This window comes from Phyllobates terribilis, unplaced genomic scaffold (genome assembly GCF_046119375.1).
Source record: "Phyllobates terribilis strain yellow unplaced genomic scaffold, ASM4611937v1 Scaffold_5__5_contigs__length_657084704, whole genome shotgun sequence".
In the NCBI taxonomy this organism is placed as follows: Eukaryota; Metazoa; Chordata; class Amphibia; order Anura; family Dendrobatidae; genus Phyllobates; species Phyllobates terribilis.
The window spans coordinates 638379462-638407346 of record NW_027362765.1 but is presented as its reverse complement, the minus strand read 5'-3'; the positions used below and the strand labels follow the sequence as shown (position 1 = coordinate 638407346).

The 27885-nt window shown below is 46.8% G+C and overlaps 1 protein-coding gene across 1 annotated transcript in view; it reads right to left on the bottom strand.

The window, feature by feature from the left end:
• Positions 1-15107: 15107 nt before the first annotated feature.
• Positions 15108-27885, bottom strand: part of LOC141273805 (uncharacterized) — a 48381-nt gene continuing 35603 nt past the window's right edge. The window contains exon 14 of the mRNA XM_073686176.1: positions 15108-16374. Coding sequence (XP_073542277.1) covers positions 15527-16374 — 848 coding nt within the window. The 3' untranslated portion in view covers positions 15108-15526. The remainder of the gene's footprint in view (positions 16375-27885) is intronic.

The window sequence follows — 27885 nt, the reverse complement described above, 5'->3', positions numbered from 1 at the left end:
ACACCATGGCAACGGGAAGTGCCGGCTCCACGCCTCCAACCCCGGAGACGGAAAGAGTCTTTCCTGGTACCAAGTCCTGGGGGGACACCACCTCAGGCCGTACCAGTGTTCGTTCAGCGCCCGTGTCCCGCAGTCCCATGACCGCAGAACGGCCTATGGTGACGGGTTGGATGTTGTCCAGGGACCTACCACCACCCCCTCCCACACACAAAACATTGGGCGCTCTCTGGGACTGGGATGGGGTCTTTTGGCGCTGGGGACACTCAGCCCTAAAGTGTCCTGGTTTGTTGCATAGATGACAACGTCTTACGTCTGGTCCTTGCCTGGAGAGGGCAACAGGGGGATACACCCCTTGTGTTCTAGGGGCCGGGGAAACAGGGGCATGACTGGGCTTACCCCCTCTCCAGGTGCTGCTGGCAGACTTCTTCAGCTCAGGCGCCCTGTTATTGGCATACTCGTCTGCCAGGGCGGCTGTAGCAGAAGCCCCTGTTGGTTTTCGGTCACGGAGGAACTGTCGGAGGTCCTCTGGGCAGTTCCACAAGAACTGCTCCGTGACGAACAGTTCCTGGACCTCCTGGCGGGTAGTAAGCGCTAGACCCGAGGTCCAGTGCTCTGCGGCTCTCAACAGCGCCCGCATATGATCGGTCCAGGTGTCCTTGGGGCCACGCAGCAGGCTCCGGAACTTCTGGCGGTACGACTCGGGAGTGAGGTTGTACTGCCGGATCAGGGCCCGCTTGATGCAGTCGTAGTTCTGTACCTCCCCGGCAGGTAAGTCCCCCAAGGCATCCAGGGACTTACCCCTCAAACGGGGGGTCAGGTATCTGGCCCACTGATCCCGGGCCAGATGGTGCTGAAGACAGGTCCGTTCAAATGCCACCAGAAAGGAGTCCAGGTCCCCATCCTTCTCCAGTAGAGGGAAGTCCTCAGCTCGGACTTTGGACGACTTGGTCTCCTGATGGGTTGGTTGCTCTAGCGGAAGCCCCCGCTGGGCCAGGTCCAGTTGGTGCTGGCGCTCCGCAGCTCGCTCTGCACGCTCCGCAACCTCCCGGCGCTCTGCAGCTTCACGCTCCGCAGCCTCCCGGCGCTCTGCAGCTTCACGCTCCGCAGCCCGCTCCGCAGCCCGCTCCGCAGCCCGCTCTGCACGCTCCTCCTCCGCTGCCTTCTCTGATGCTGCCAGGAGGGTTTTGTAGACGGCATCGCCATGAGACTGGAGACTTGCCATAGCCGCTTGTAAAAGGGCTTGTGATCTGGACAGGCTGGGCTGGGTAGGTGGTGGGCAGCCCACTGCGGGACCGTATACTGGGGACTGGCTCCCTGAGGTGCCCGGGCTGGACTCCTCCTCGCCATGAGTAACAATGTCCTCCCCTCCTGCCACACGGACCGTAGCATTAGCCTCTTGCAGGGTCTTGCTCCTGGTGCCGTCTGCCATCTTGGTAACCGACACCGCTGCAACCCTGAGTTTGCACACACCTTGTTATACTTTTAGCCTGACCGTCTAACGTTGGGCTGACCTTAAGACTCCAGCAGTGGAAGTTACCACTGGCAGTCTTTAGTGCCTGGGAGTAGGGGTCCCACAACACTATTATTCTGCAATCCCACCGCTCTGCCACCAATGTGATGAAAGCCGGCCGGTGGGTGCAGCTCTCTGGCGCCCCCTTACCTCTCCAGGTCAGTCAAGGTACTGCACCTAGAGAAAGTAGTGCCAGGAAGCTGCAACCAGCGCAGGGAACACGGTAGAGTGTTCCCCTTCAACGTCACTAAACCGTAACGTCACTACACAGCACAACTCGCTAGCGCCCTCTTAGCCTCAGGCCAGTCAAGGAACTGCACCTAGGATAAGCGGTCGCCAGAGAGACTGTCCTGTAACCTACTGGGTATCGGGGCCCTCTGTAGTGAGGGTGGTATATATATCTTCCTTGGCCGCGCCAGGAATATATATATCTGAACCTCCGACCGTCACTACCAGCCTTCCCCAATCCCCAGTTGGTATGCTGCCACCAGTCCCTATTTTAGATATACGCCCAGTCCGTGAATGGGCCTATATCGGGTCAGGAACCAACCCTGGGTAGCGTTTTTGGCTTGAGCCGAGCTCACACGGACGTGCGTTCGTTATGCAGAATAAAAGGCAGGCCCACAATTACTTGAGGTAATTGATTATAATAATACACTAGATACACGATATACAACTAAATATACACAGGTATAAGGTCAGGCTAAACTATACAACAATGGAATACAACACACAGAATCACCACAGCATATCAGTTACCGGTTTCTTGATTTTCTTGTGACGCAGGGAGAGGATTCTGCGGTCGCAGGCACGGTTCTTTGTTACAGGCTGAGGCCTACCACCGCATGGTCAGACTGCTCCTCCCCTTGGTGGCCTCAGCTGGTGCTCAGATGTTCAGCACACCACTCTTGGGTCAAGACTGACTTGTCTCTTGTCTGTCCTGCTATCTTACCTGCCCCGTCCCGCCCACTGCTGGTGAGGTCAGCTGGCTCAGTCTCCACCCTCAGGTCTAACTTCGATCAGAAGCCCAAATTCTATGGAACCCAATAACTTCTTCTGGGATGGTCTCATGATACCCCCAGGGGTTCCCATGGATTCGGGCCGCCGTAACCGACCTTTTGATATCAATTATGATACCATACGGTCCTCAGGAATGGCTCCGCGCTATATCTTGGCTTCCAGAGCACGTACAAACGTCTACCGCGGAGGCTTGTGTGCGCAATGGCTCCGGGACGCCGTGATATTTTTTTATTGGCCCATCCCACGCAACATGCGTGTACTATTCATGTTTCTATATCTTATGCCTCCATGCTTGTGACAGACAAAGAAACTAGTCCTATGGGACAAATGGTCAGGTACAGATAGACGAAGCACCCCCCCCTGCTGGCTGTGTTTCCTCTCGAAGTCTTTGAAGCTCCTAGCATTCAAGTGTTAAGTAGGCTTCTTATCTTACAGGAGCCTGGATGGGGGGAAACTATCTAGTTGACGTTTTAACAGAAGGTCCCAAGGGTGGGGGCTGCTGAAGTGTGGCCATCCCTGGATATGATTTATCATTACCAAGATGGCGGCTACAGGTTCATCACAATAAGACATATTTTCAGTTGTTTCACACTTTTTTGTTAAGTATATAATTCCACATGTGGTAATTCATAGTTTTGATGTCTTCAGTGTGAATGTACAATTTTCATAGTCAAGAAAATACAGAAAAATCTTTAAATGAGAAGGTGTGTCCAAACTTTTCATCTGTACTGTAATATATATATATTTTATCTTAAATGTGGTCCTGAAATGGTTAAACTGGGGTTGTCCAGTAAAGAAAACCACTTTTAAGCTAGTCACCGAGTTACCAGTGTCCCTTCATTGGTAGCTCAGCATTATTATGCTTTATGCGGGCAGACATTGCCTAATTCAGTGATTGTAAATCAACACCCCTGAGTGTTCAGGTTTTTTTAAATCTGCCATATGGTACCAGAGATATGGACCTTTTTATCTAGTGCAAATGTTTATGGTCTTTACAAGTGGGCATGGCTCACAGGAATATCTGGTGGCATATCTTTAGGCTGCTCTGCATAATTACCCTGAGAGCCATGCCACCTTGGAAAGACTACAAATTAGCACTAAATAAAGAGCCTCATATCTTTGGCTTTGTGTGATTAACTTTAAAAAAGCAAGAACCAGTATACGCAGGGGAGCAGCAGGAAAATATTAGAGCAAAAACTATCTGCTTTTGACCCGGTGACAGATCCTCTTTAAATAGATAATGTGAATTTGTGAGGTTTTCTCCTAAAAAAACAAACAAAAAAAAAAATGAAAGAACCTGAAAGATAAGAGGTTTTTTTTTTAGAAAGTGTACCTTGTGGGTTTTGGTAGTAGGTTCAGTATAAATTCCGCGTTCCAATGCTTGTAGCATAGGCAGTGTAAGGTTCCATCACTGAAAAGGCAAGCTGCAGTTACTGGAAGGTGATCACCTTGATCCTGAATTTTAGGACAATTGGGGAGATTACATTCCTGTGTAATTCCACAAGACCGGGCGGCTTCTAATTTCTTTACCCAAGATCCCAAAAAAGTCTGACTTGGATACAGCTGTACTAAAACCTTTAGCTGAACTGTGAGTACTTATTAGACGCTATAGAGACATTAGAAAATTATGACAAGGCATGCTTACCCAGAAATCTATGGCTCGACTCCCGGGCACAGCTGTGACACTTCCCGTGAGGATGCAAGACCGGCACCAGACCGCTCCACCGATGCAGTACTCAGAAATGCCATCCTAGTTGTTAGTGCCCAGCTTAAAAAGATGGAAGCCCATAAAGGCATATGGAGCACCACTCTGCACAGAGGCCACAGTTAGACAGATCATTCAAAGTTGGCAACTGGACCCAGTGGAAGATGTGATCTACCGCCATGCCCATAAGTCATCTAGCTCCTACCAAAGTCTCTGCTCATATTGATGGCACAGACCATAAGCAAAGTCAAGGCTTCTCACCGTGGCCAAGTTGCAACAGGAAAAGTGACCAAAGCCAAGCCAATGACACAGCCAACCGCGCCAACAAACTTTGCAAGAGTATATGGCAGCAATATCTCTATTTGTATATTTAATTTCACAGGGAAGCATTGCACAGCCTAGAAGTTTCCCAACATTAACTTGATGGTTGCCACAAGGAAAACCTTTCCCCCTCAGACCACACTGGTACACATGACATGCCCCCAAAACCACCAGCACTTGTATGCTCCTGTTTAAATTCCCTACTTAACAGTCCCTTCATTTTGTTGGACACAAACAGATCTTTAGAAAAAGTACTTCTAAAGTCTGTTTATCACATCCATTGAAGAGCCAGACTCAGCAGGAACAAGAATGAAGCAATAACGCATGCTCTTGCAAATCATGTTATCACGCCTACAGAGGGATGGTTAGTCTGGGGAAACAAATGCACCATCGACAAGTCATAGGATCAATTTGCATATGATGAACTGACTTGAAACAGATCTTTAGGAAAAGTATTTCTATGTGTCCAACAAAATAAAGGGACTGTTAGGCAGGGAATTTAAACAGGAACACACAACTGCTAGTGATTTAGCGGACATGGGGAACCTGTTAGGTTGTTGCTAATGACGCGCCCCCTTGGCCGTGGGGTACTCGGTAGCCAGGCCGGTCCTTTTCTATTGGGGTTGTCACGGTGGCAGTGACCCGGTCCGTGACCCAGGGCGGTCAATTAAAGTAACAGTCAATTGGGGAAAGCCGGATTTTGGTAAGAACTTACCTGTAAAATCCTTTTCAGCGAAGGAAGGAAGGGAGACACAGATTCTCTACTTCGTGGGTAGGCGGAGCCCCATAGGATAGTCACCTCAGATTGGAAAAAGACGACCGGCCCCTCCAGTATATAGGCTCCTCCTACTCCCATGTTCATCAGTCCGTACACAAGCTAAGGAAGAGCAGACCAACCAGCAGAACAACATATCCCCTTCTGAAATTTCAGAAATGAGAGAAAACAGGTTATGTAATAGAAACACACAGTCTTAGGCATACCCTATTGGACCTGACAACTTTGTAGAGCTGGCGAAACTGGAAGGAGAGCCGTAGAGCGCTAAACCCAGTCCAGAAGATCGACATCAGGAAGGAGACGCGCTGCAACTAGAAACACAAAAAAACACTTCTGCCCTGGGAGGGTGCTGTGTCTCCCTTCCTTCCTTCGCTGAAAAGGATTTTACAGGTAAGGTCTTACCAAAATCCGGCTTTCAGCAGCAGAAGGGAAGGAAGGGAGACACAGATTCTCTACTTCGTGGGACGTCCTAAAGCAGTACCTACTTAAGGGTGGGAAATAGAGGCAGAAGCTTCCATACCCCAAAACTTAGGCAAGAGCGCAAACCGCGCTAAAATAACGGAAAACTAAGTAAAGGGATAACTTAAATTACCGCCGCCTGCAGGACCCTGCGTCCCAGGGCCGCATCGGCTGAAGCACTTACGTCCACCTTATAAAACTTAGTAAAGGTGTGAACGGAGCGCCAGGTGGCCGCCCGGCAGAGCTGCGCTGCCGAGGCCCGCTGACGAAAAGCCCACGATGAGCCAATGGCTCTCGTGGAATGAGCTTTAACTTTAACCGGACAAGGCTCGCCCTTGAGCCGGTACGCTTCCAGGATAGCTGAACGGATCCACCGAGCTATCGTGTCTTTGGAAGAATGTTGACCACGCCGACGACCTGCCAGAATTATAAAAAGAGAGTCCGACTTCCGAAAACCTTGGGTGATCGTAAGATAGAACTTTAATGCCCGCACTAAGTCCAATGAGTGCAAGGCCCGCTCCCTTGGATTCTTAGGTCCTGGACAAAGGGAAGGCAACACAATGTCCTGATTAATGTGGAATTGTGACACTACCTTAGGCAAAAAATCTTCACGAGTACGAAGCACCACGCGATCCGGAAAAAAATCCAGAAAAGGAGGTGAGCAAGAAAGTGCTGCCAATTCCGATACCCTTCTCAAAGAGGTGACTGCCACCAAGAAGGCCACCTTCCAAGAAAGTAGAGAAAGTTTAGCAGAATCCATAGGCTCAAAAGGCCTATGCTGAAGGGCTTCCAGGACTAGATTAAGCCGCCATGGAGCCACAACTGCCCTCCGTGGCGGAAACTGACGTGCGACTCCGCGAAAAAAAAAGCGCACATCCCTACAAGATGCAATAGCCTTCCTAAAAAGTGCGGAAAGAGCAGATACCTGTCCCCGCACCGTACTAACTGCCAAACCCCTGGCCAGACTAGATTGCAGAAAGGCCAAGAAGTTGGGGATGGAAAAAACCCTCGGGTTTCTTGAGGATCCAGAACACCATGAATAGAAAGACTCCCAAGTTCTGTGATAAATCCTGGATGTAGCTGGACTCTGGGCCGCCCGCAAGGTAGCAATGACCTCGGGCGAAAAACCGCGACGGGTCAAGATCTCGGTCTCAAGAGCCACGCCGTCAAACGAAGGGACCTCAGGTCCGGATGACGAATGGGCCCCTGAGTAAGCAAGTCCAGGCGAAGGGGCAGCGGAAACGGAGGTGCCGCCTGAAGAGACACCAGCGTCGAATACCATGTCCTCCGCGGCCAGTCTGGTGCCATCAGAATTATTGATACCCTTTCGAGTTTGATCCGTCGGATCACCAGAGGTAGTAAGGATATCGGCGGAAACGCATAGATCAGCTTGAACTGACCCCACGGGGCCACTAGAGCATCCACCGCCTCCGGGTCCCTGTACCTGGACATGAACGTCGGAAACCCTGGCGTTCAGCCTGGATGCCATCAAGTCCACCTGAGGAGTCCCCCAACGGGAACACAGCAGAAAAAACACTTCTGGATGGAGACTCCATTCCCCAGGGTCCACTTGCTCGCGACTGAGGAAGTCCGCCGAGATATTCAACACCCCTGGAATGTGAATTGCAGAGATTGCTGGAACTTTGGACTCGGCCCAGACCAGGATCCGAGAGACCTCCGACATGAGACTGGAACTCCTCGTCCCGCCTTGGTGGTTGATGTACGCGACAGCCGTAGCGTTGTACGACTGGATCCGGACTGGTAGACCGCTCAATAAGACCGCCCAATGTTGGAGGCAGAGAAATATTGCTCTCAATTCCAAAATATTGATCGGGAGAGACGACTCCTTTGGCGACCAGACTCCCTGAATCCAGAGGTTGTTCCAAACTCCCCCCCAGCCTGTCCGGCTGGCATCGGTTGTCACCACCGACCATCTCGGAGGAAGGAAGGATTTCCCCACGGATAGAGTCTCCGGACGTAACCACCATCCAAGAGATTCTCGCACCCTGCGGGAGATAATGACCGAGCGATCCAGAGAAGTTAGCGATCGATCCCAATGGGTCAGAATAAGGCTCTGGAGATCCCGGGAATGAAATTGTGCAAATGGTACTGCTTCCATAGTTGCCACCATTTGACCCAGAAGGTGCATGCATTCCCGAAGGGACATTGACAGCGCCGATCTCATAGCCTGGACCAGAAGACGAAGGTTCGTCTGTTTGACAGGAGGCAGGGACACAACTGCCCGAACAGTATCGAACTGCATCCCCAGGAAAAGAATGGACTGTGCTGGCTCCAATGACGATTTCTTCCAATTGATCAGCCACCCAAAGTCCATCAGGTACTGAAGGGATAGATCGCGAGCCGCTATTGCCTCCTCCGCTGTGGGTGACACTATGAACAGGTCGTCCAGGTAGGGGAGGATCGTAACCCCCTGTCTTCGAAGAAGCGCCATGAGAGGAGCCAGAATTTTTGTAAAAACTCTGGGAGCTGAGGCCAACCCGAAAGGCAGGGCCACAAACTGGTAATGGGTTTGACCTATAGCGAAACGCAAGAAACGCTGGTGAGCCCTGCCGATAGGGATATGCAAATAGGCGTCGCGGATGTCTATGGACACCAAGAAATCGTACTGCGACAGGGTCGCTATCACCGATCGGAGAGACTCCATGCGGAACTTCCGTGTCTGGACGTAAATATTCAAATCCCTGCGATCCAGCACCGGACGAAACTTGTCCTCCTTTTTGGGGACCACAAAAAGGTTGGAATAAAAACCCTTTCCCTGGTCTTCCGCAGGAACCTGAACCACCACACCCTGCTGTAGGAGAGAGTCGACCTCCTGAAACAGTGCGGCAGCCAGTCTTGGCACAGACGGAATGCCCGTCAGACGAAACCTGTCTGGAGGCAGCGAATGAAACTCTATGAAATAGCCTGCCGACATAACCCGTGTCACCCAGGCGTCTGCTATGTGGGATGCCCAGATCGACCCGAATTGTAGCAGACGACCTCCCACCCGAGAGCCCTCGGGGGGATCCCTGGCGTCAGTCAGCCTTAGCGGACTTTTTATCAACCTCCCGTCTGTCCTGACGGGACCGTTGCTTCCAAGGAGTACAAGATTTCTGGGCGGATCTGCCGGAGGATGAGGGACGACCCAATCTCCAAGAAGGCTGACTGAATCGTCCCCTGGCCCGAAAGGACCGAAGACCTCTGCCGGGCCCTGTCCTGCTGGCTGTGGATGCCACTGCCTTTTTCCCAGGCAGAGTAACATCCTTAGCTTTAGCTTTGGCAATTAGTTCTGAAAGATCTGAACCAAAGAGCTGACCGCCCTTATATGCCAGACTAAGCAATCCCTGTTTGGATACTGCATCCCCGGTCCACTGTTTAAGCCACAGAGCTCTTATAATCGTGACTGCCGAAGCCTGAGCCCTGGACAGAATTGAAGCAGTGTCCAGTACTGCATCTCTGCCATAACACATAGCTTCTTCCATTCGCTGAAAAAGCTTTTCCACTTCTGAACGCGAAGTCCCATCCTGCCACGCCGCACGCAGCTGATCCAACCACCGCAGAGAAGCCTCACCGGCCCACATGGCCCCCAAGGCCGCTCGGAAACCATGACCCGCGGCTTCATAGATGGATTTAGCCACTGACTCCGATCTTCTTTCCAAAGGATCCTGAAGATTGGCTCTCCCTTTAACAGGAAGCAGGGAAGACTTGGTCAGCTGAGACAGAGATATATCCACCTCAGGAGAGGGAATCCAATTAGTAACCATCTCCTTGGCACAGGGATATAGGGCATCAAAAAAACGCGTTCCTCGGAAGCGTTTATCCGGACACTGACGCTCCTTCTCCACCACTTCGTTAAGTTCCTCATGCGCAGGTAATGTAGAACGAACACGGCGCGTCTTCTGATACAGACGGCCCGACCTAGACGGTCTTGTCGGCTCTTCAGACAGCTCTAATACTTCCCGCATGTCCTTAATAAGCCCATCTACGCGACCAGAAAGAGAAACAGAGCGATCCTGTTGATCCTCCTCTTCGGACTCAGAAATTTCATCAACCGAATCTGTTGGTGAATCCGAAGCCCTCTGCGAGGGAGACAACGCCACCATAGTCTTGCGGCGCTTTTTACCTCGTGGCATTGGGTGTGATCTAGCTGACACCCACTGTCCCAGGAGACCAGAGAGACTATCAATGGAGCGAGTGAGCGCCTCCACCTTAACATCACTGAGCGTTGAACTTGATGTAGTAGAAGGCCTGAGTGTATCAGAGGCGTGCGACTGAACCTGAAACGGATCAGGAGACCGATCCGCACTCCCAGGCCCCTGATCCGACATGCCACCCACACCAGATGCCAGGATGTACAACAAGGATGGCAAAAAAAGTGTGAAAGCTGCACAGCCTGTTTTCAAAACTCACTTTTTTTTTATTTTTATTTTTTTATATATGCGACAGGCTCTGAAGGGTTAAAGCTCACCCTTAGAAAAGAGCTACCCCAGAAATGCCGAGCAAAAAATCAATAGGGGGAAACTCCCTTAAACACCATGTGTTTCCCGTAAAGTTCCACTTTTTCAGAAGGGGTTAACATCACAGCAACTATAATACTACACAGCCTAAAAGGTCAGTGAAGTAAATAGCTTTAGGAGAGAAAGCGGCAGTGCTCCTGAGGACTCCTAATAGGTAGCCGAAGTGACAGCACTGACAACGAACCTATGCCAGAGGCAGAGGGGACTCACCGGTACTGCGGCGACCGCTCCTCCTAAGTGTGTGGACGGACGGGGAGCAGAGAGCAGGAGGCGCCGCTGGACGCCGGAGGGAGAAGCAGGGACCGCCAGTGCACGCTCAACCAAGCGCTTCCTGCCTAAGTAATGACGGCAGGAAGCCAGGAGACGCTAGGCCACGCCCCGCTAGGCCATGCCCCGCTAGGCCACGCCCCCGCTAGGCCATGCCCCCGCTAGGCCACGCCCCCCGCCTTATTCAAACAACAAAAATGAGGGCAGAAAACTTCCTACCTCTATGAAGGCAGGAAGCAAGTCAATAAAAGCAAGAAAACGCGCGCCAATACAGGGAGCTTCCTGCCTCAATGAAGGCAGGAAGCAAAAACGAAAAAGCATGCGCAAATAAAAATAAAAATTACTGGCCTCCGTCTCTGCTCCCCAGTCAAGGCAGCGTCTGAAATAGACAAGAAACACACAGGCAGTACACTTGCCGTAGCCGTCAAAGATACTCTTTAGACCAAACAGCACTTACCCGGCTAAACGCCACAGGGATCCTCAGGGATCTGTGGCGCTATGGCCCTTTGCTCCCCCCTATGGCGGAGCACGCAGGGACCCTCTCAGATGTGTGGTGTGCGCCTCCGCCAGGGAGCGCCCTGTATCCCCCGGGGCCGGCAGGCATAAGTGGGAACCTCCTCAAGGGGTACACAGAGCTGCCAGGGGAGGGTCAGGGGTCTCAGCAGCGCCGAGACCCCCAGAGACCTCTAGACCACGGGGGGTCGAGGACTCGCTGGATATAAAATAACAACTCTTCTGAGGAGCTGCCGAAGCAGTGACTATCCTCTGAGACCTCAGATAAAAAGACTGATGAACATGGGAGTAGGAGGAGCCTATATACTGGAGGGGCCGGTCGTCTTTTTCCAATCTGAGGTGACTATACTATGGGGCTCCGCCTACCCACGAAGTAGAGAATCTGTGTCTCCCTTCCTTCCCTTCTGCTGCTGAAATAAAAATTTGGGGATAATGTTTGTGACGCCACCCGTGGTGTGCGGCTATATGGGGCCGCCGCTGCGGTGCAGATTCACTGGGGCTGATGGTGACGCAGCTGAGATGGTGCAGCTCTCCACGGGTAGAGCTAAGTCCCAGGGCAGTATGTTAGATGGATGTTGTAGATGTTGCTGATGTAGTGCAAGGCAGGTGATGGCGCAGCAATTATTCAAGGACACAGCGGGGTGCAGTCTTCAGGTTTTACTCACAGTTGTTAAGTTCTCCAGGTTACAGTTACCGGTCTGTAACCGCCCACGTCGTCCTGTGTCCTTCGGGGAAGTGATCCAGCCAACTCTCAGATAATTTGGGTGCACTTGAATGGGACCCCTTTCTGTGTACCTTCCCAGGTCGTCTCTCTGCACTGGCTCTCGCCCTCCTGTCCTGCGCCTCATACACAGTGTCCCGAGCCAGTGGCCGCGGGCCTTGTTGGGCGACGTCCTCTGAGTCCCCTTGGTCCTATATGGCCACCTTTTCAGTGATTATGTGTGGATTGTGGCTACGGCACATGAAGATACCGCAACCTCTGGTTTGTTAGCTGAGACTTGAAGTACTTCAATAGTCTGGGGCCGGTCCCCTACTGCGGCCTGATCCCTCCACGGTCAGCGTGAACTCGGGCGCACGGGTGGACTCCACTCACCATGCCCCTAGGATCCCCTCTATATCTGGAGCCTTTCCCATGGCTTCTGTCTCCTCTCCTCCTGGGCCTTTCTCACTAGGCCCCACTCCTCTGCTCTCCTCAGCAGGACTGACCTCAACTGCTCCCCTGAGCAGAACTCCTTCTAGATCTTTCCACCCTTCTTTTTATATGCTTCTCTCAGTGCTCCCCTAAACTTCGTCCTCCACCCACACCCACTACATGCTTCCCTCTCTTTTGGTTCTCCCCCTTCCAGCCAGGGACAGGGCTCAGCAGTGACCAAGTGCATCTTGACCCACATGCTGGTCTGGAGTGCTGCAGTGTTGGATGTAGGTGTGTGGGTCCCGGGTAGTGCTCCCTCTGGGTGAGATGCAGTACCTCTGTGGCAACTGGACCCGCAGGGGCGCCACACTAATGATATGGTGTATATATAATCTATTCTGTATTTATATTCAAAATACATTTTTCTTTCTTCTTGCAGCAAAATGCAATACAATAGTTTGGAGTGTAAAATCACACAATCAGGGTCAGGTATTGTGCAGAGGGTCTTCCTCTCTCCCCTTCTCAAAAAAAAAAGTTAGATATTCTCCTGAGTGACTGCAAAATGTTATACACATCTTTTCAGAGTAATTAGACTGCTTGCAATTTGCCGAGAATCAAAATTTTGGGAAAAATTGGTCCAACCTGGTGAATTCGAATTTCAAAAGATTCGATCATCTTTATTTACAACTTATTCAGTGTTATTTAGGATCTCATGTGGACTGAACCCTGTTATATGTATCACTGTTTCACATGAAACAAGCATGCATTTCCCCTATTTTCTTACCAATAGTGCCATTTAATGGCCAGTTCTATTCTATACTTTATCTACAGGGTGGGCCATTTATATAGATACACCTAAATAAAATGGGAATGGTTGGTGATATCAACTTCCTGTTTGTGGCATATTAGTATATAGGAGGGGGGAAACTTTTCCAGATGGATGGTGACCATGGCGGCCATTTTGAAGTTGGCCATTTTGGATCCCAAATGTACATTTATACAGATCTATAATGCAAATATTACTATATTGTCTGAACATACGTGAATGAGCATCAACCTCCCTGCATAATTTCTAACAGCTGTTATGTGGCAGGATATTATATATAATGACTAAAAGGGTTGATTGTGACATGTAGGATTGCTGCTTCCAATAGGTGGCGCTATAGAGTTCAAATCCTCTTTTTCTCTGAAGAGGCAATTTGCATAAATAAACACATGCATTTACTGAAAGTTTTGTGCATTGTTTATTACATTGTGGGAAGCAAGGTATATTACAGCCTAAGAATTCCAATTATGAAAACTGCATTGGAATTCTTATGTGACGCTCCCTTACATATATTAAAGCTTACTTCCTGGAGTCTTGCACTGAACTACTAAACAGGAATCTTGCACTCATGGGCCAGTGTTTGACATGTATGATGTAGACTGACTGATACATTTCTTACTTAGCAAAAAGAGATGACTTCAAGATGCACAAATGGAGAAACACAAGCAGGCAGAGGCAATGTGATGCTCTGTGCAATGTTCTGCCGGGAAAGGAAAATGCTACTTTTGACACCCGTTACCTTCATGGCAAGGGTATTTCCTTTCAGCAAGATAGTGTGCCCTGCTTCACTCCAAAATTTTAGGAACATGACAAACAGTAAAAGATGTTAACCTTGCCTCCAAATTTCTTAGATCTCAAGCATTTGTTGGATGTGCTTGTAAAACAATCTTAGCGAATCCGCAACACAGTATTCGCATTGGATTGGGACGCAGCATCAATAACCCATGGGATTCAATTTGGGTAAAAATACTGTCATTTCAAAAACAGAATACAGAGCGTGCATCTTGGTTGTAAAAAAGTGCAAATACATCTTTAGTCTTGAACCAATCAAGCATCTATGGAATGTACAGGAAAAACAAATTTGATCCATGGAAGCCCCTCCTTGCACCTTACAGGACTTCTTCACCTGAAATCAGACTGACTGAAATGTGTTTTATTGGCATAAATATGTTAATGTTACAGGAGAAGAAACCTACACTTGGTTTTCTTTGGAATAACAGTGCCCGTTGCTAACCCCGCTTGTTTCATGGTGCATTAGAGATCTATATGAAATATGTTTAGATCCCTCAGGTAAGGGCCTGCAGGGTGGAGCAGCAAACAATCGAGCATAACCTTTGTTATCTTTATGTTTTGTCTGTAGTAGGATGAAGTAGGTGCCGGAAAAAAAAATCCGCGCTCCTCCGTAGTGAAGAAATTTGACGAGAGATTGTATAATTAAACAATCTTGTAGTTTATTGTTAAAAGCTACGATTACTACGCGTTTCGTGGACGTCCCGTCCACTTCCTCAGGTACATAGCTATTGTTTAATTATACAATCTCTCGTCAAATTTCTTCACTACGGAGGAGCGCGGATTTTTTTTTTCCGGCACCTACTTCATCCTACTACAGACTACCTACAAGACCCCTAGGGATTCTGTGCTGGCTGCAGCCCTTCGTTACTAATTCTTACATGAGTTGTGCATTACACAACTCATAAAGGTGAGCACATTTTCTTTTTACCTACTTGGTTGTTGTTGGATAACAGCGCTATTGCGCCCCTATCTTTCTACTTATCTTTATGTTTTGTTATGTGGAATAATTGCTCTATGGAGTAAATCTCATTTGTATATTGCAAAATGGGGTTTTAATGTTATGCCTGATAGATGTTATAATTCAGTAAAATTTTCAGACACTGTAAAAAATATCTCACCAATACAATTCAGTACATTATAAAAATAAAATCAGACTGGAAAGGTAGATAGACATTCCATAGGAAACAAAAGTCAACACCCTAGAAAAATGTTGTTTTGAAGGCTCGCGAAGGAATCAAATTGGGTACATAGAGATTAGACAGAATACCTCTTTGAAGATGTAGAAAAAGTTTGTTTATTGAGATCCATTCTATGGATGGAATAGAAACTGGATAATAGTATTTACAGGTAAATAATTGCTAATAAAAAGTGACATTTTTAAGTGCAGCAGAAAATAGTCGACATGTATAAATGACAGTATACTTTTGGAGAGTTTGTGAGGTTTGGTAGAGCTTTCCTAACATTACCAACTTGAGTAGTGTATGGCTAAAGAACAGTCAGGTCAGTAACCAATTCTGCAGAATCCAGGTGACACTTCAGGTTGGAAGAACTCTCTGAAAATCTCGTAAAAACTACAGCAACAAGGAAGATGTGTTAGCTCAGCTACTTCCAAACACATTGCACTTCATTTCCTCCATTAGATATTGTGAACCATGACCAAAATATATAAGAAGTGTTATAGTTTAATCTTTAACGTGTGTGAACAATCTTATGTTTCATAAAATTTGATCTGTGTGTAAAACATTTCCCACACTCTGTACATGAAAATGGCTTCTCCCCTGTGTGAATTCTCTGGTGCTGAACCAGAACTGATTTCTGAGTGAAACATTTCCCACATTCTGAACATGAAAAAGGTCTCTCTCCTGTATGAGTTCTCCGATGTTTAACCAGATCGGATTTCTGGGAAAAACGTTTCCTGCAATCTAAGCATAAATATGGCTTCTCACCTGTGTGATACCTCTGATGTTTAGATAGATCGGATTTCTGGGAAAAGCATTTCCCACATTCTGGACATGAATATGGCTTCTCCCCTGTGTGAAATCTCTGATGTACAACAAGATCTGACTTTTTATTAAAATACTTTCCACATTCTGTACATTTAAATGACTTATCATAGGTGTGAATTTTCTGATGTCTCTCAAGATAAAATTTAAGTGTAAATGATTTCCCACAATCCGAACATAAAAATGACTTCTCCTTCATATGAATCTTTTGATGTTTAACAAGATATGACAACTGCGTGAAAGATATCCCACACTCTTGACATGAAAACAGCTTCTCCACTGTGTGAATTCGCTCATGCTCAACAAGATCAGAATTCTGAAAAAAACACATTCCACACTCCAGACATGAAAAAGGCTTTTCTTCTCTGTGAAAGTTTCGATGCTTCTCTAGGTCAAGGTGATGTATAAAACACAGCCTGCACTCTGAACAGATATACGGTTTCTCCTCTATGTGGGTTTTTTGATGTTCAAGAAGTTGTAATCCATCAGTTAACGACTTTCCACAATCAGCAATTGAATATCCCATTTCATGTTCTAAGAAGAAAATAGAATATATTGTTGTTAGCTATCAAATAGACAGCCTTAAATAAGCCCTCCCAGCTAATTTTTCTTCTATTATCCCTCCTAAATGTATGTATGTATGTATGTATGTAATGGAGTGCCGATGCAATATCCCCTTCCTGACATGGTGATTTTCCTTTTTTGCGCTTTTCATTTTTTCCTCCCCATCTTTCAAAGGCAATTACTTTTTTATTTTTCCGTTCACATAGCCGTGTGAGGGCTTGGGGTTTTGCGGCGCATTAAGTTATAGTTTTGAATAACCACCATTCATTTTACCATTTAATTGATGGGTAAATAGTAAAAAAAATTCCAAGTACGGTGAAATTGTGCAATAAATGCAATTTTGCTATTTTTTGGGGGGTTTTGCTTTTAAAATGTTCATTTTACAGTTCTGAATTTTTAAAAACATTTTTTTTTTCATTTCCCTTGGAAACTGCGATCATCTGATCACATATACTGTACTATATGTATAGTATATAGCAAAAATATATAGTGAAAATCACTATGAACCTCATCCACAGACTGGTCTATACAGGCAAGCACGGACATCTTCACCTGACCCCCAGCTGCCATAACAACCTATTGGCCCCCGCAATTGCATCACGGGGAAGGTGGGTGGCGCAATGGGTGTGTGGAGCGGCGCACACCCCAGTTCATGTGCAAAGATTGACAATAGCATTTAAGTGGTTAACAGCAGTAGGTGGAGTAAAGGCAGATGCTGGGGGGTAGATGGCGATCAGTAAGTATGTTAATGCACTTATACTACATCACATACACATTTAGAAGATATTCTGGGAAAAAAAAATGTTGCTGAGAGTGCTTCTTCAAAGAGGACCTATCAACAGGTCAAAAGTGGCCAGGTTTTGCTCTTATTTTATTTCCGCTGCTCCCCCTGAGTATTTTTTTTTATTTATTTTTAAATCCGCCATATGGTTCCAGGAGATATGGGTCTTTTTATTTAGTGCTAATTTTCATGATCTTTACAAGGTGGCGTGGCTCACTAGAGTCTGTGGGGACGAGCCCCGGCACCTCAGTAAAGACCATAAAAATTAGCACTAATCAAAAAGGCTCATATCTGGAAGATATGGCAGATTTTAAAAAGACAAGAAAAACCGTACTCAGGGAACAGCAGGAATAAAATAAGAGCAAAATCTGGTCACTTTTGACTTGGTGACCGGTCCTCTTTAACCCCTTCACTCCCCAGCATGTTTTCACCTTCCTGACCAGGCCAATTTTTTTTCAGTTCTGACCAGTGTCACTTCATGTGGTAATAACTCTGGAACGCTTCAACATATCCCAATGATTCTGAGACTGTTTTTTTGTGACATGTTGTTCTTTATGTTAGTGGTAAATTTTGGTCTATATGATTTGCGTTTATGAAAATATTGAAATTTTGCAATTCTCAAACTTTGAATTTTCATGCCCTTAAATCAAATAGTTATATCACACAAAATAATTAATAAATAACATTTCCCACATGTCTACTTTACATCAACATCATTTTTGAAACATTTTTTTTTTTGTTAGAAAGTTAGAAGGGTTAAAAGTTGATCGGCAATTTCTCATTTTTAAAACAAAATTTATAAAGCCAATTTTTTAAGGACCACATCATATTTGAAATTACTTTAAGGAGCCTACATGACAGAAAATACCCAAAAGTGACACCGTTTTAAAAACTGCACTCCTCAAAGTGTTCAAAACAACATTCAAGAAGTTTATTAACCCTTTAGGGGCTTCACCGGAATTAAAGCAATGTGGAAGGAAAAAATGATAATTTTACTTTTTCCCACAAAAATATTGCTTAAGCCCCAAATTTTGCATTTTCAAAAGAGTAACGGGAGAAAATGGACTGCACTATTTGTTGTGCAATATCTCCTGAATACACAGATACCCCACATGTGGCGGAAAACTGTTTGGGCACATGGCAGGGCTCGGAGGGGGAAAAAATTCATTCAACTTTTGGAGAGCAAAATTGGCCATGTCAAGTTTTCAGAGCCTCTGATGCGCCTAAACAGTGGAAAACTCCCACAAGTGACCTCATTTTGGAAACTACACCCCTCAAGGAATTTATCTAGAGGTGTGGTAAGCACCTTGAACCCAAAGGGTATTAATGATATCCCTGGGGTGGGAAAAAAATTACATTTTACCACAGAAAATTTTTCCACTGTAGCTCAATCTGTCATTTGAGCGACCGCTGCCTATAGTATCTTCCTGCCCAGATTTGCATCTGGAGAAGTAAAAGTTTGGACCCTGTAAAACTTAGTAAAGGTATGCAGAGATGACCACGTGGCTGCTTTACAGAGTTGCAGAACCAATGCCTGGTGACGAACTGTTTAGGAAGCTCCTACCAGTCTCATAGAGTTCGCCTATACCCTAAAAGTAGGAACACTGCCCTTTGACCTATACGCCTGAATAATGGCTGTTCTAATTCAGCGAGTAATGGTCGACTTAGAAGCAGCTAGTCTCCTTCGAGACTCCCATGGAATAATAAACAAGGAATCTGACCATGTGAACGGATCGGTAACGGACAGATAGGTCCGCACCTCCTGGTCGACATTAAATTTGTTTAAAGCTTCCTCAGTCAGATAAGGGGACCCAGGGCAGAAAGATGGTAAGACAATTTCTTTAAGATGAAAAGCCCAAACCACCTTGAAAAATAATGGAATTGGCTGAAAACTACCTTGTCCTAGTGAAGGATTAGATAAGGAGCGTGATAGGAGAGAACCGCCAACTCCGATATTATTGTGATGGAAGTGATTGCTAGCAGAAACGCTACCTTATAGGAGAGACACAAAGTGGAGATTTCCTTAATAGGCTCAAAAGGTGGAGACTGAAGTGCCTCCAAGACAAGATTGAGATCCCAAGAATCAAGGAGATGCCTGTACAGAGGCCTTGAATGTGCCACTTCCTCAAAAAAAAGTCTTGACCTGTGGTCTAGATGCCAGATCCTTCTGAAATAAAATAGCCAGAGCGGAGACCTGACCTTTCAGCGAACTAAGCACCAGTCCAGCTTCTAACCCTGACTGGAGAAAGAAGAATGACATTGGGGTGAAGTCATTAGACTCACACCACCAAAAGCAGGCCTTCCTAGGGTAACGATAGACAAGCAATGAAGAGGGCTTTCATGCCTTCATCATGGTCTAAATCACTGGTTTCGATAAACCTGTTGCTATTAAAATCGTGGCCTCAACAGCCATGGCATCAAATTGAGCGACCGTAAATTCTGGTGGAAAAACAGTCCTGGACACAGATTGGGGCGGTCCGGTAGGACCCAAGGAACATCTGCCAATAGGTTGATCACATCTGCATACCAGGGCCTTCGAGGTTATACCGACGTGACAAGGATAACAGGAATGCCCTGAACAGAAGGGCTAGAGGAGGAAAGATATAGGGAAGAGCGAACTGGGACCATGGGATTGCCAAGGAGTCTCCTGCGATTGCCAGAGAATCTCGAGACCTGGCAACAAACCTGAGCATCTTGTGGTTTAGCTTGGATGCCATCAGATTGATATCCGTGGTGCCCCCCCGCCAGCAGATCTTGCTGAATACTTAGAGACCATTTCCCCACGGCTATCTGCTGGCGGCTTAGTAAATATGCTGCCCAGTTGTCCACCCAGTGTATGTGAACTGCCGAGATCAATGGTACCCTGTGTTCTGCCCACTCCAGAATCCTTGCGTTTTCTGACATGGGGGGGGGGGGTGACTTCACGTTCCGCCCTGTCGATTGATGTATGCCCCGCGGTGGCATTTTCCGACTGAATTCGAACTGGCAATCCTGAAAGTTGATGTTGCCAATGCAAGAAGAGCCAGACAAATTGCTCCGAGTTGCAGTACATTGATCGGGAGAAGCCTCTCCGGCTCCCCCCAGGATTCTTGAATGGATAGATAGCAGAAGATCGCTCCCCATCTCTGAAGATTGGCATCCGTAGTCAGCACCTGCCATTGGGTGGGGCGTTAACAGAGGCAACGTTAACCATCATCTTAGAGAGAGATGGCTGTGAAACGGAAGGATTACAAGCCGATCCAAAGAGTGTATCAATCTGTCCCAACTTGTCAAGAGGGCATTCTGAAGAGCCCTTGAGTGAAATTGTGGAAACGTGACTTCCTCTGATGCTTGCCTAGGACCCTAATGCAGAATCGGAGAGGACGCTTCCCTGGTCACATCAATGTCCGAATAGCGGACTGAAGAGCTAATCTATTTTCCTCTGGAAGAAAGACCGATACTTGGGACATGTCGAATGTCATCCCTAGGAACCGTAGTCGCTGTACTTTAATCCACGATGACTTTGCCCTGTTGATCCATCTGAAGCGAGCTAAAAAGTCTAGGATGATCTGAAGGCTCTCCGAGTTCTGAGAGAAAGAAGGCACTCGGATAAGGATGTCGTCCAGGTAAAGGATCACCACAATTCCGCTGCTTTGGAGCAACGCCATGATTGGTGCCAGAACCTCTGTAAATACTCTGGGAGCCGTGGCCAGGCCGAAAGGGAGGGCCATGAGATGAAAGTGATCCTGGTTTATCGCAAAGATACCTCTGATGAGTGTATAAATGAGTATAGGAGATAGGTGTCTTGAATATCTATTGAGAACAGAAATTCTCTGGGTTCCATGGAAGCAATGACCGAACTAAGAGACTCCATCTTGAACTGGTAAACATGAATCCACTTGTTCAGACGCCTCAGATCTAAGATGGGTTGCACTGAACCATTCTTTTTGGGTATCACAAAAAGATTTGAGTAAAATCCTTTGAAACGTTCTGAAGGAGGAACCTTTGTAATTAGTTCTGCCCGAATCAGAGAAGATATGGCTTGCTCAAAACTGTTTCTTATCATGGGGGACGGGATCTGAAAAATCGATGTGGTGGAAGGGCAGAGAACGCTATCCTGTACCCTGAAGAGCCTACCTCTCTTACCCAGACAACGCTGATCGCCTCCAACCATACTCCTTGGAAGGACAGGAGATAGCCTCCCAAGCAAAAAGAATTCCCAAGTGGGGGCAACCCTTCATGCATTGGTTCCTCTCTTAACCCTGGAACCAGGGGTTTTACCTCTCTGGTTCTGAGGCTGCTCACATGGTGTGGACCTGAAGGCTGACCTCCTTCTACCCTGATGGGCTTTTGGTCTAACCTGACAACTGACCTCACTTGGTGTCGGAAATTGGCAAAGGGGGCGAAACTGGAGTCTCCAAAATGAGTGGTTCACCCTGGCCTGAGGTGAAAGAGTGCTTCTACCTCCTGTAGCATCAGTGATAATCTTGTCTAATGTAGTCCCAAAAAGATGTGAGCCCTGAAAAGAAAGACATGTTAGAGACTTTTTTGAGACAAGATCTGCCCTCCATGCGTTCAGCCATAAAATCCGACGGATGGCCACACTATTGCTTGCGGCATCAGCCGAGCACTTATGTTCCTGCCGGCTTGAACAATCTGGTTATCTACCTCAGCCAACTCTGCTCTTTGAGACCCGGAAAGAATACCCCGACGCAGGTGATTCGCCCACACGGTAACTTCCCTAGATACCCAGTGGCAGAAAAAGCTGGGCACAAGGCAAAGCCTGCAGCTTCAAAGGCAGATTTGGCCATAGACTCCATATGTCTATTCGTAGGATCTCTAAGAGCTGCCACTCCAGAGAAGGGCACGGTGGTGGTTCTAGATGGGTGGGACACAATTGTATCCACCACTGACAGAGAGGACCAAGATGTTACAAACTCCGCTGAAAAGGAGTGCATCACTTCCATGCGACTATGTTTTTGAAAACGTTAGTCCGGGTGTTCCCAAGCTCTTAGCAACACCTCTACAAACTCCTTGTGATTAGAAAATGATCTATCCACGTGTTTATCTTGCCTGAAAATCCTGTCCCAGTGGGGGAAGGGGATCCGCCACCGCCAACACCCCAAGAGACAAGTCCACAGCTGAAACCAGACTCTCTGAAAACTCCCTCAATTTCCCTACCTGATAAGGATCCAGAACAGACTCCGAGCTTGAACTAAGGTATGACTGTTGAGGGGAATCTAACTCCTAAGAGAAAGAGAAAGATAGTATGTGCCTTCCCCGAGAAAGAGATCTGGATGATGAACTGAACTGAGGTCGCCTGGATCGCCTTTGTGATCAGCAAAGCTGTTGTGTGGTAGTGGGGGGGGTCTGACTCACTCACAGAGGCGGTCAGAGGGGGCGGTAGCAGCCCTTGGTAACCGTTCCACAATTGTAACTAGAGTCTAAGAAACCCTGGTTAATTCTGTCACTGAATGAGCTAAAGCTAAGAGTAGAGAGAAGAGAATCCCAAAGAGGAACATACTTATACCGTCCTGAATACATGTGGGCTACAGAGAGCAGGTGGGCGGGAAACAACTGGGATAACGGACCACCATCACGGTATCTGACCTCCAACTGCGTCTAGATACAAAATCCGGCTCCTTTGACCAGAGAGTATACAGGCTGAACAATACAGTTTGTACTCTCTGTCGCTAGGCAGGGTGAAACGGAGTGCACAGTTACACCGTTACTCCTATGATCCATCTGAAATACAAAAAGCGCAAAGGGTTAAAAAACCTTAACCTACCATGTCAAAAGCCTTTGGAACAGGTCTACCTCCAACTGACAACAAACAACTGAGGAGGCCTGATACTAGCAAGCGAGGTATAGTATGCTGGGAAGGAGCCAATTTTCATTCATGATGTAATGATAAGTGGCAGCCTAGAGGTGGCAGCAGCCTATCCCTTGGTTTCTGTGTCCCCCAATGAGGCTACCGAGAAAATGCATTATTCCTGCAAAAATGTTGCTTCAGCCCAAAATTTTTCATTTTCACAAGGGTAACAGGAGAAAATGGACTGTGCAATTAGCTGTGCAATTTCTCCTGAGTACGCCAATACCCCATATATGGTGGAAAAGTACTGTTTGGAAACACGGCTGGGCTCGGAAGGGAAGGAGCACCACTTGACTTTTGGAGTTCAAGATTGGCTGGAATAGATAGCAGACTCCATATCACGTTTGCAGAGCCCCTGATGTGCCTAAACAGTGGAACCTCCCCCACAAGTGACCCATTTTGAAAACTTCACCCCTTAAGGAACTTATATGGATGTGTGGTGAGCACCTTGAACCCCCAGGTCCTTTACAGAAATCTATAACGTTGAACTGTAAAAATAAAAAATCAAATTTTTCCATCAAAAATGTTTCATACATTTTTCCTTTTCACAGGGGTAACAGGAGAAAATGGACCACAAAATCTGTTGTGCGATTTCTCCTGTGTACACCGATACCCCATATGTGGTGGGAAACTACTGTATGGGCGCACGGCAGGGTTCGGAAGGGAAGGAGCGCCAATGGAATTCTGGAGAGCAATTTTGGCTGGAATAGATTGCTGATGCCATGTCACATTTGAAGAGCCTGACATGCCAAACAGCAGAAATACCCCCTCATTTTGGAAATTACACTTCTTGAGGAATTTATCTAGGGGTGTAGTAAGCATTTTTAACCCTCAGGCAATTCACAGAATTGTATAACATTGGGCAGAGTCATTGGAAAATTACCAATTTTTCACTAAAATGGGTAAAAATTACACCAAAATTTATCACACAATTTCTGCTGAACATGGCAATACCCCATATGTGGCAGTACAGTACTGCTTAGCCACACGGTGAGACTCGGGAGGGAAGGAACGCTATTTGACTCTCGGAGAACAAATTATATTGTAGAATAGTTTGTGGATTCCATATACAGACCCCCCTAAGTGCCAGAAAACAGAATCCCCCTTCAAGTGTCCCTATTTTGGAAATTACACCCCTCTGGGAATTTATCTGCAGGTGTAGTGATGATTTTACTCCATGGGTGTTTTCCAGAAACGAGCAGCAGTGGATGTTGCTGAGTGATATTTGCAAATCTGCTATTGTAGTGCCCCATACATTGCAGAGCCCGTACATTGTGCCCAGCTCGTAATTCTGGAAACATGGACCTCAGAAATTAAGTGAGCTCTCATTGCTACAGAAATTCCAAACATGTGGACGCTAAATATGTTTTAGGCACACTGTGGGGTTCGGAAGGGAGTGGAGCATTTGGATTTGGGAGCGCAGAATTCACTGTAGTTCTTTTGGGGGGGCATACTGCTTTTCCAGAGCTTTTGTACTGCCAGTAATATGGAAGCCCCTTATATTTTCATTGACAGATGATGGATCTGAGTGGAGGCATGCTTTTTTTTGTAGATTGAGTTGAAGCTTTAATTGGGAACATTTTGGATCACATTTATCCTGTGCTCTACGCTGAGCAATTACATGAGGGTTTCCATCCAAGTCTCCGAATGACATGATTCAAATTAAACCCCTCATTCACTATGATGGGGCAACTGAGTTACTCTGTACTCCGTCTGGCCTCTGTTCAGAGGTGAACAAAAATGTGGCCGACCGCGCTTTTATGCATTCTTAAAAAGACAGACACCGCCGGATCATAGGCCAGACGACATCCACAATGTCTCCATCTGCCTCATTACAGGGAATATTCTGTTGGGGGATATCTGTCTGAATCACGCATTTCAGAGATTTACACGGAAACCCCTGTGTAAGCGTTCAGCGCAGGATAAATCTGAGTCGAGCCTTACTGCAATCTTTGGGAATGAACAAATCAACAGCAGGTAAAGAATTGGTTTTATTTATTTTATATGTTCTTCACCGTGTGGTATAAGTTGTATGACTACTTTATTCTCCGGGTCAGTGCGATTACAGCGATACCAGATTTATATATTTTTTTTTATATTTGGCTACTGTCACACACTAAAAAGCATTTTGTTTTTGCACAAACTTGCATCACCATATTTTTAGAACTATAATTTTTCTATACTTCTGCTGACAGAGTTATGTGAGGGCTTGTTTTTTACTAATTTATAATTCCACCGCGCTTTACAGATATTATCGGCACTGTCCCCATTGGGGCTCACAATCTACATTCCCTATCAGTATGTTTGGAATGTAGGAGGAAACTGAAGCACCCGTAGGAAACCCACACAAACACGGGGAGAACATACAAACTCCTTGCAGATGTTGTCCTTGGTTGGATTGGAACCCAGGACCCCTGCGCTGCAAAGCTGCAATGCTAACCACTGAGCCACCGTGCTGCACATATTTTTTGATCGCTTTCTATTCCAATTTTTGTGAGGTGGAATAAACAAAAAACAGCAATTCAGGAATTGTTTTTCGGGTTTCTTTTTATGCCGTTCACCATGTAATAAAAGTGATAAGGCAGCGTTATTCTTCGGGTCAGTACGATTACAGAGAAACCACACATATCATGTTTTATGTTTTGCTGCTTTTACACAAACTATTTTATATGAAAATAATTGTTTTTACATTGCTACATTCTGATGGTTATAACTTTTTTTTATTTCTCTGCTGATGGAGCTATGGTAGCTTTTTTTGCAGGACAAGATGACGTTTTCAGCTATACCATTTTTATTTGCCTTCGACTTTTATTCCACTTTTTATTCAACAGTATGATGAAAAAAAGAGCATAGTTTTTTGCCATGTTTTTAGATTTTTTTTACAGTGTTCACTGAAGGGGTTAACTAGTGTGACAGATTTATAGGGTGGGTCGTTTGGGACGGGACAGGAGATACCAAATATGTGTACTTTTTTGTTTTGTTTTTACATAAATATACCTATTTATTAATGTAATATTTTTTTCATTTTGTTTTTGTTTTATTTTTTTTATCATTTTAAAAAATGTTAGAACTGTCTTTTTTTTACTTTTTACTTTGTCCCTCTATGGAACGTTAACTTTTATTAGTTTGATCGCTGGTATAAATGCATTGCATGCATTATACATGTCAGTATTACACTGACCGAAGCCTCTTAGACCATGCTCATGGCATGGTCTAAGCAGGCCACCATCGCTGGCAGACTCTGAGATCCTCATGACGAACTCGGGATGCCATGGCAACAATCGGGCCCCCGCGATGACACCAATCAGACAGGAGAGGGAGCCCCCTCTCTCTCCTAGTCCCACGAAATGTTGTGATTGATATACCGTATATACTCGAGTATAAGCCGAGTTACCTAATTTTACCACAAAAAACTGGGAAAACTTATTGACTTGAGTATAAGCCTAGGGTGCGAAATGCAGCAGCTACTGGTAAATTTCCCCATCCTGGTGCGCATTGTTCCCTCATCCCCAATCCTGGTATGCATGGTCTCCTCATCCCCAATCCTGGTATGCATGGTCCCCTCCACCCCTAATCCTGGTATGCATGGCCCCCTCATCCCCATTTCTCTTAAGCATGGCACCCTCATCCCCAATCCTGGTATGCATGACCCCCTCATTCCCAATCCTGGTAAGCATGGCACCCTCATCCCCAATCCTGGTATGCATGGCCCCCTCATTCCCAATCCTGGTATGCATGGCACCCTCATCCCCAATCCTGGTATGCATGGCATCCTCATCCCCAATCCTGGTAATGCATGGCCCCCTCATCCCCAATCCTGGTAATGCATGGCCCCCTCATCCCCAATCCTGGTAATGCATGGCTCCCTCATCCCCAATCCTGGTAATGCATGGCCCCCTCATCCCCAATCCTGGTAATGCATGGCCCCCTCATCCTCCAATAATGGTATGCATGGAACCCCTCATCTCCAATCCTGGTAATGCATGGCCTCCTCATCCCCCAATCCAGGTATGCATGGCCTCCTCATCCCCAAATCCTGGTATGCATGGCCTCACTGCACACATAAAAAATAAACACTTATACTCACCTTCCTTCCTCACCTCTGCTCCAGCGCTGAGACCCGTTCTGCTGCAGCAGCTCATGTCAGCATCTGAGCAGCGCATGGAGTCACAGCCATGCGCTCTCAGAAGCTGATGTGAGCTGCAGGCATATTCACTCCTCTGCACGCCGGGACTATGGGCATGGAGAAGAGTGAATATGCATTCTCTTTAGCAGCGGGCACTGTCAGCAGGAGCTGCGGCTCAGCGCTCCTCCTTGTCCGCTACTAAAGAGAAATGAATATTCCCTCTTCTCCATGCCCATGGGCGTGGAGAAGAGGGAATATTCATTTCCCTTTAGCAGCGGACACACATGGTAGCTGCAGCAGCCGGCTACTGCATGTGCCCCGCTCCTCCGCTGCAACCCTCCCACCACTATCCACCAACGGAATATGTATTGTAATGCAGCGGCTTGTTACATTGCTAAAATGTCTAGGGGGTGTGTTCTGGCTGACCATGTACCTCCCCTCAGGTGACTGATCACATGAGTGTGACATCATCACAGGTCCTGTGTGCACAGAAAGATATATAAATCCGGGTGGTTTTGAAACAGTTGGAGAGGCCTGGTGAGGCAAGAGGCTAGAGCCCTGTGTTTGGGACGCCAGTAGCCCCGGAAGGCACGTGGCTTGGAGACCACAGCTGGGGAGCCTTAAAGCCACAGCTGTGGCAGAACAGAGCTGAGAGAAGCAACTAAGACCCGGCAAAGGTAAAAATGGTTCTTTATATGGACATTGATGCTGTACCTTGCTGAA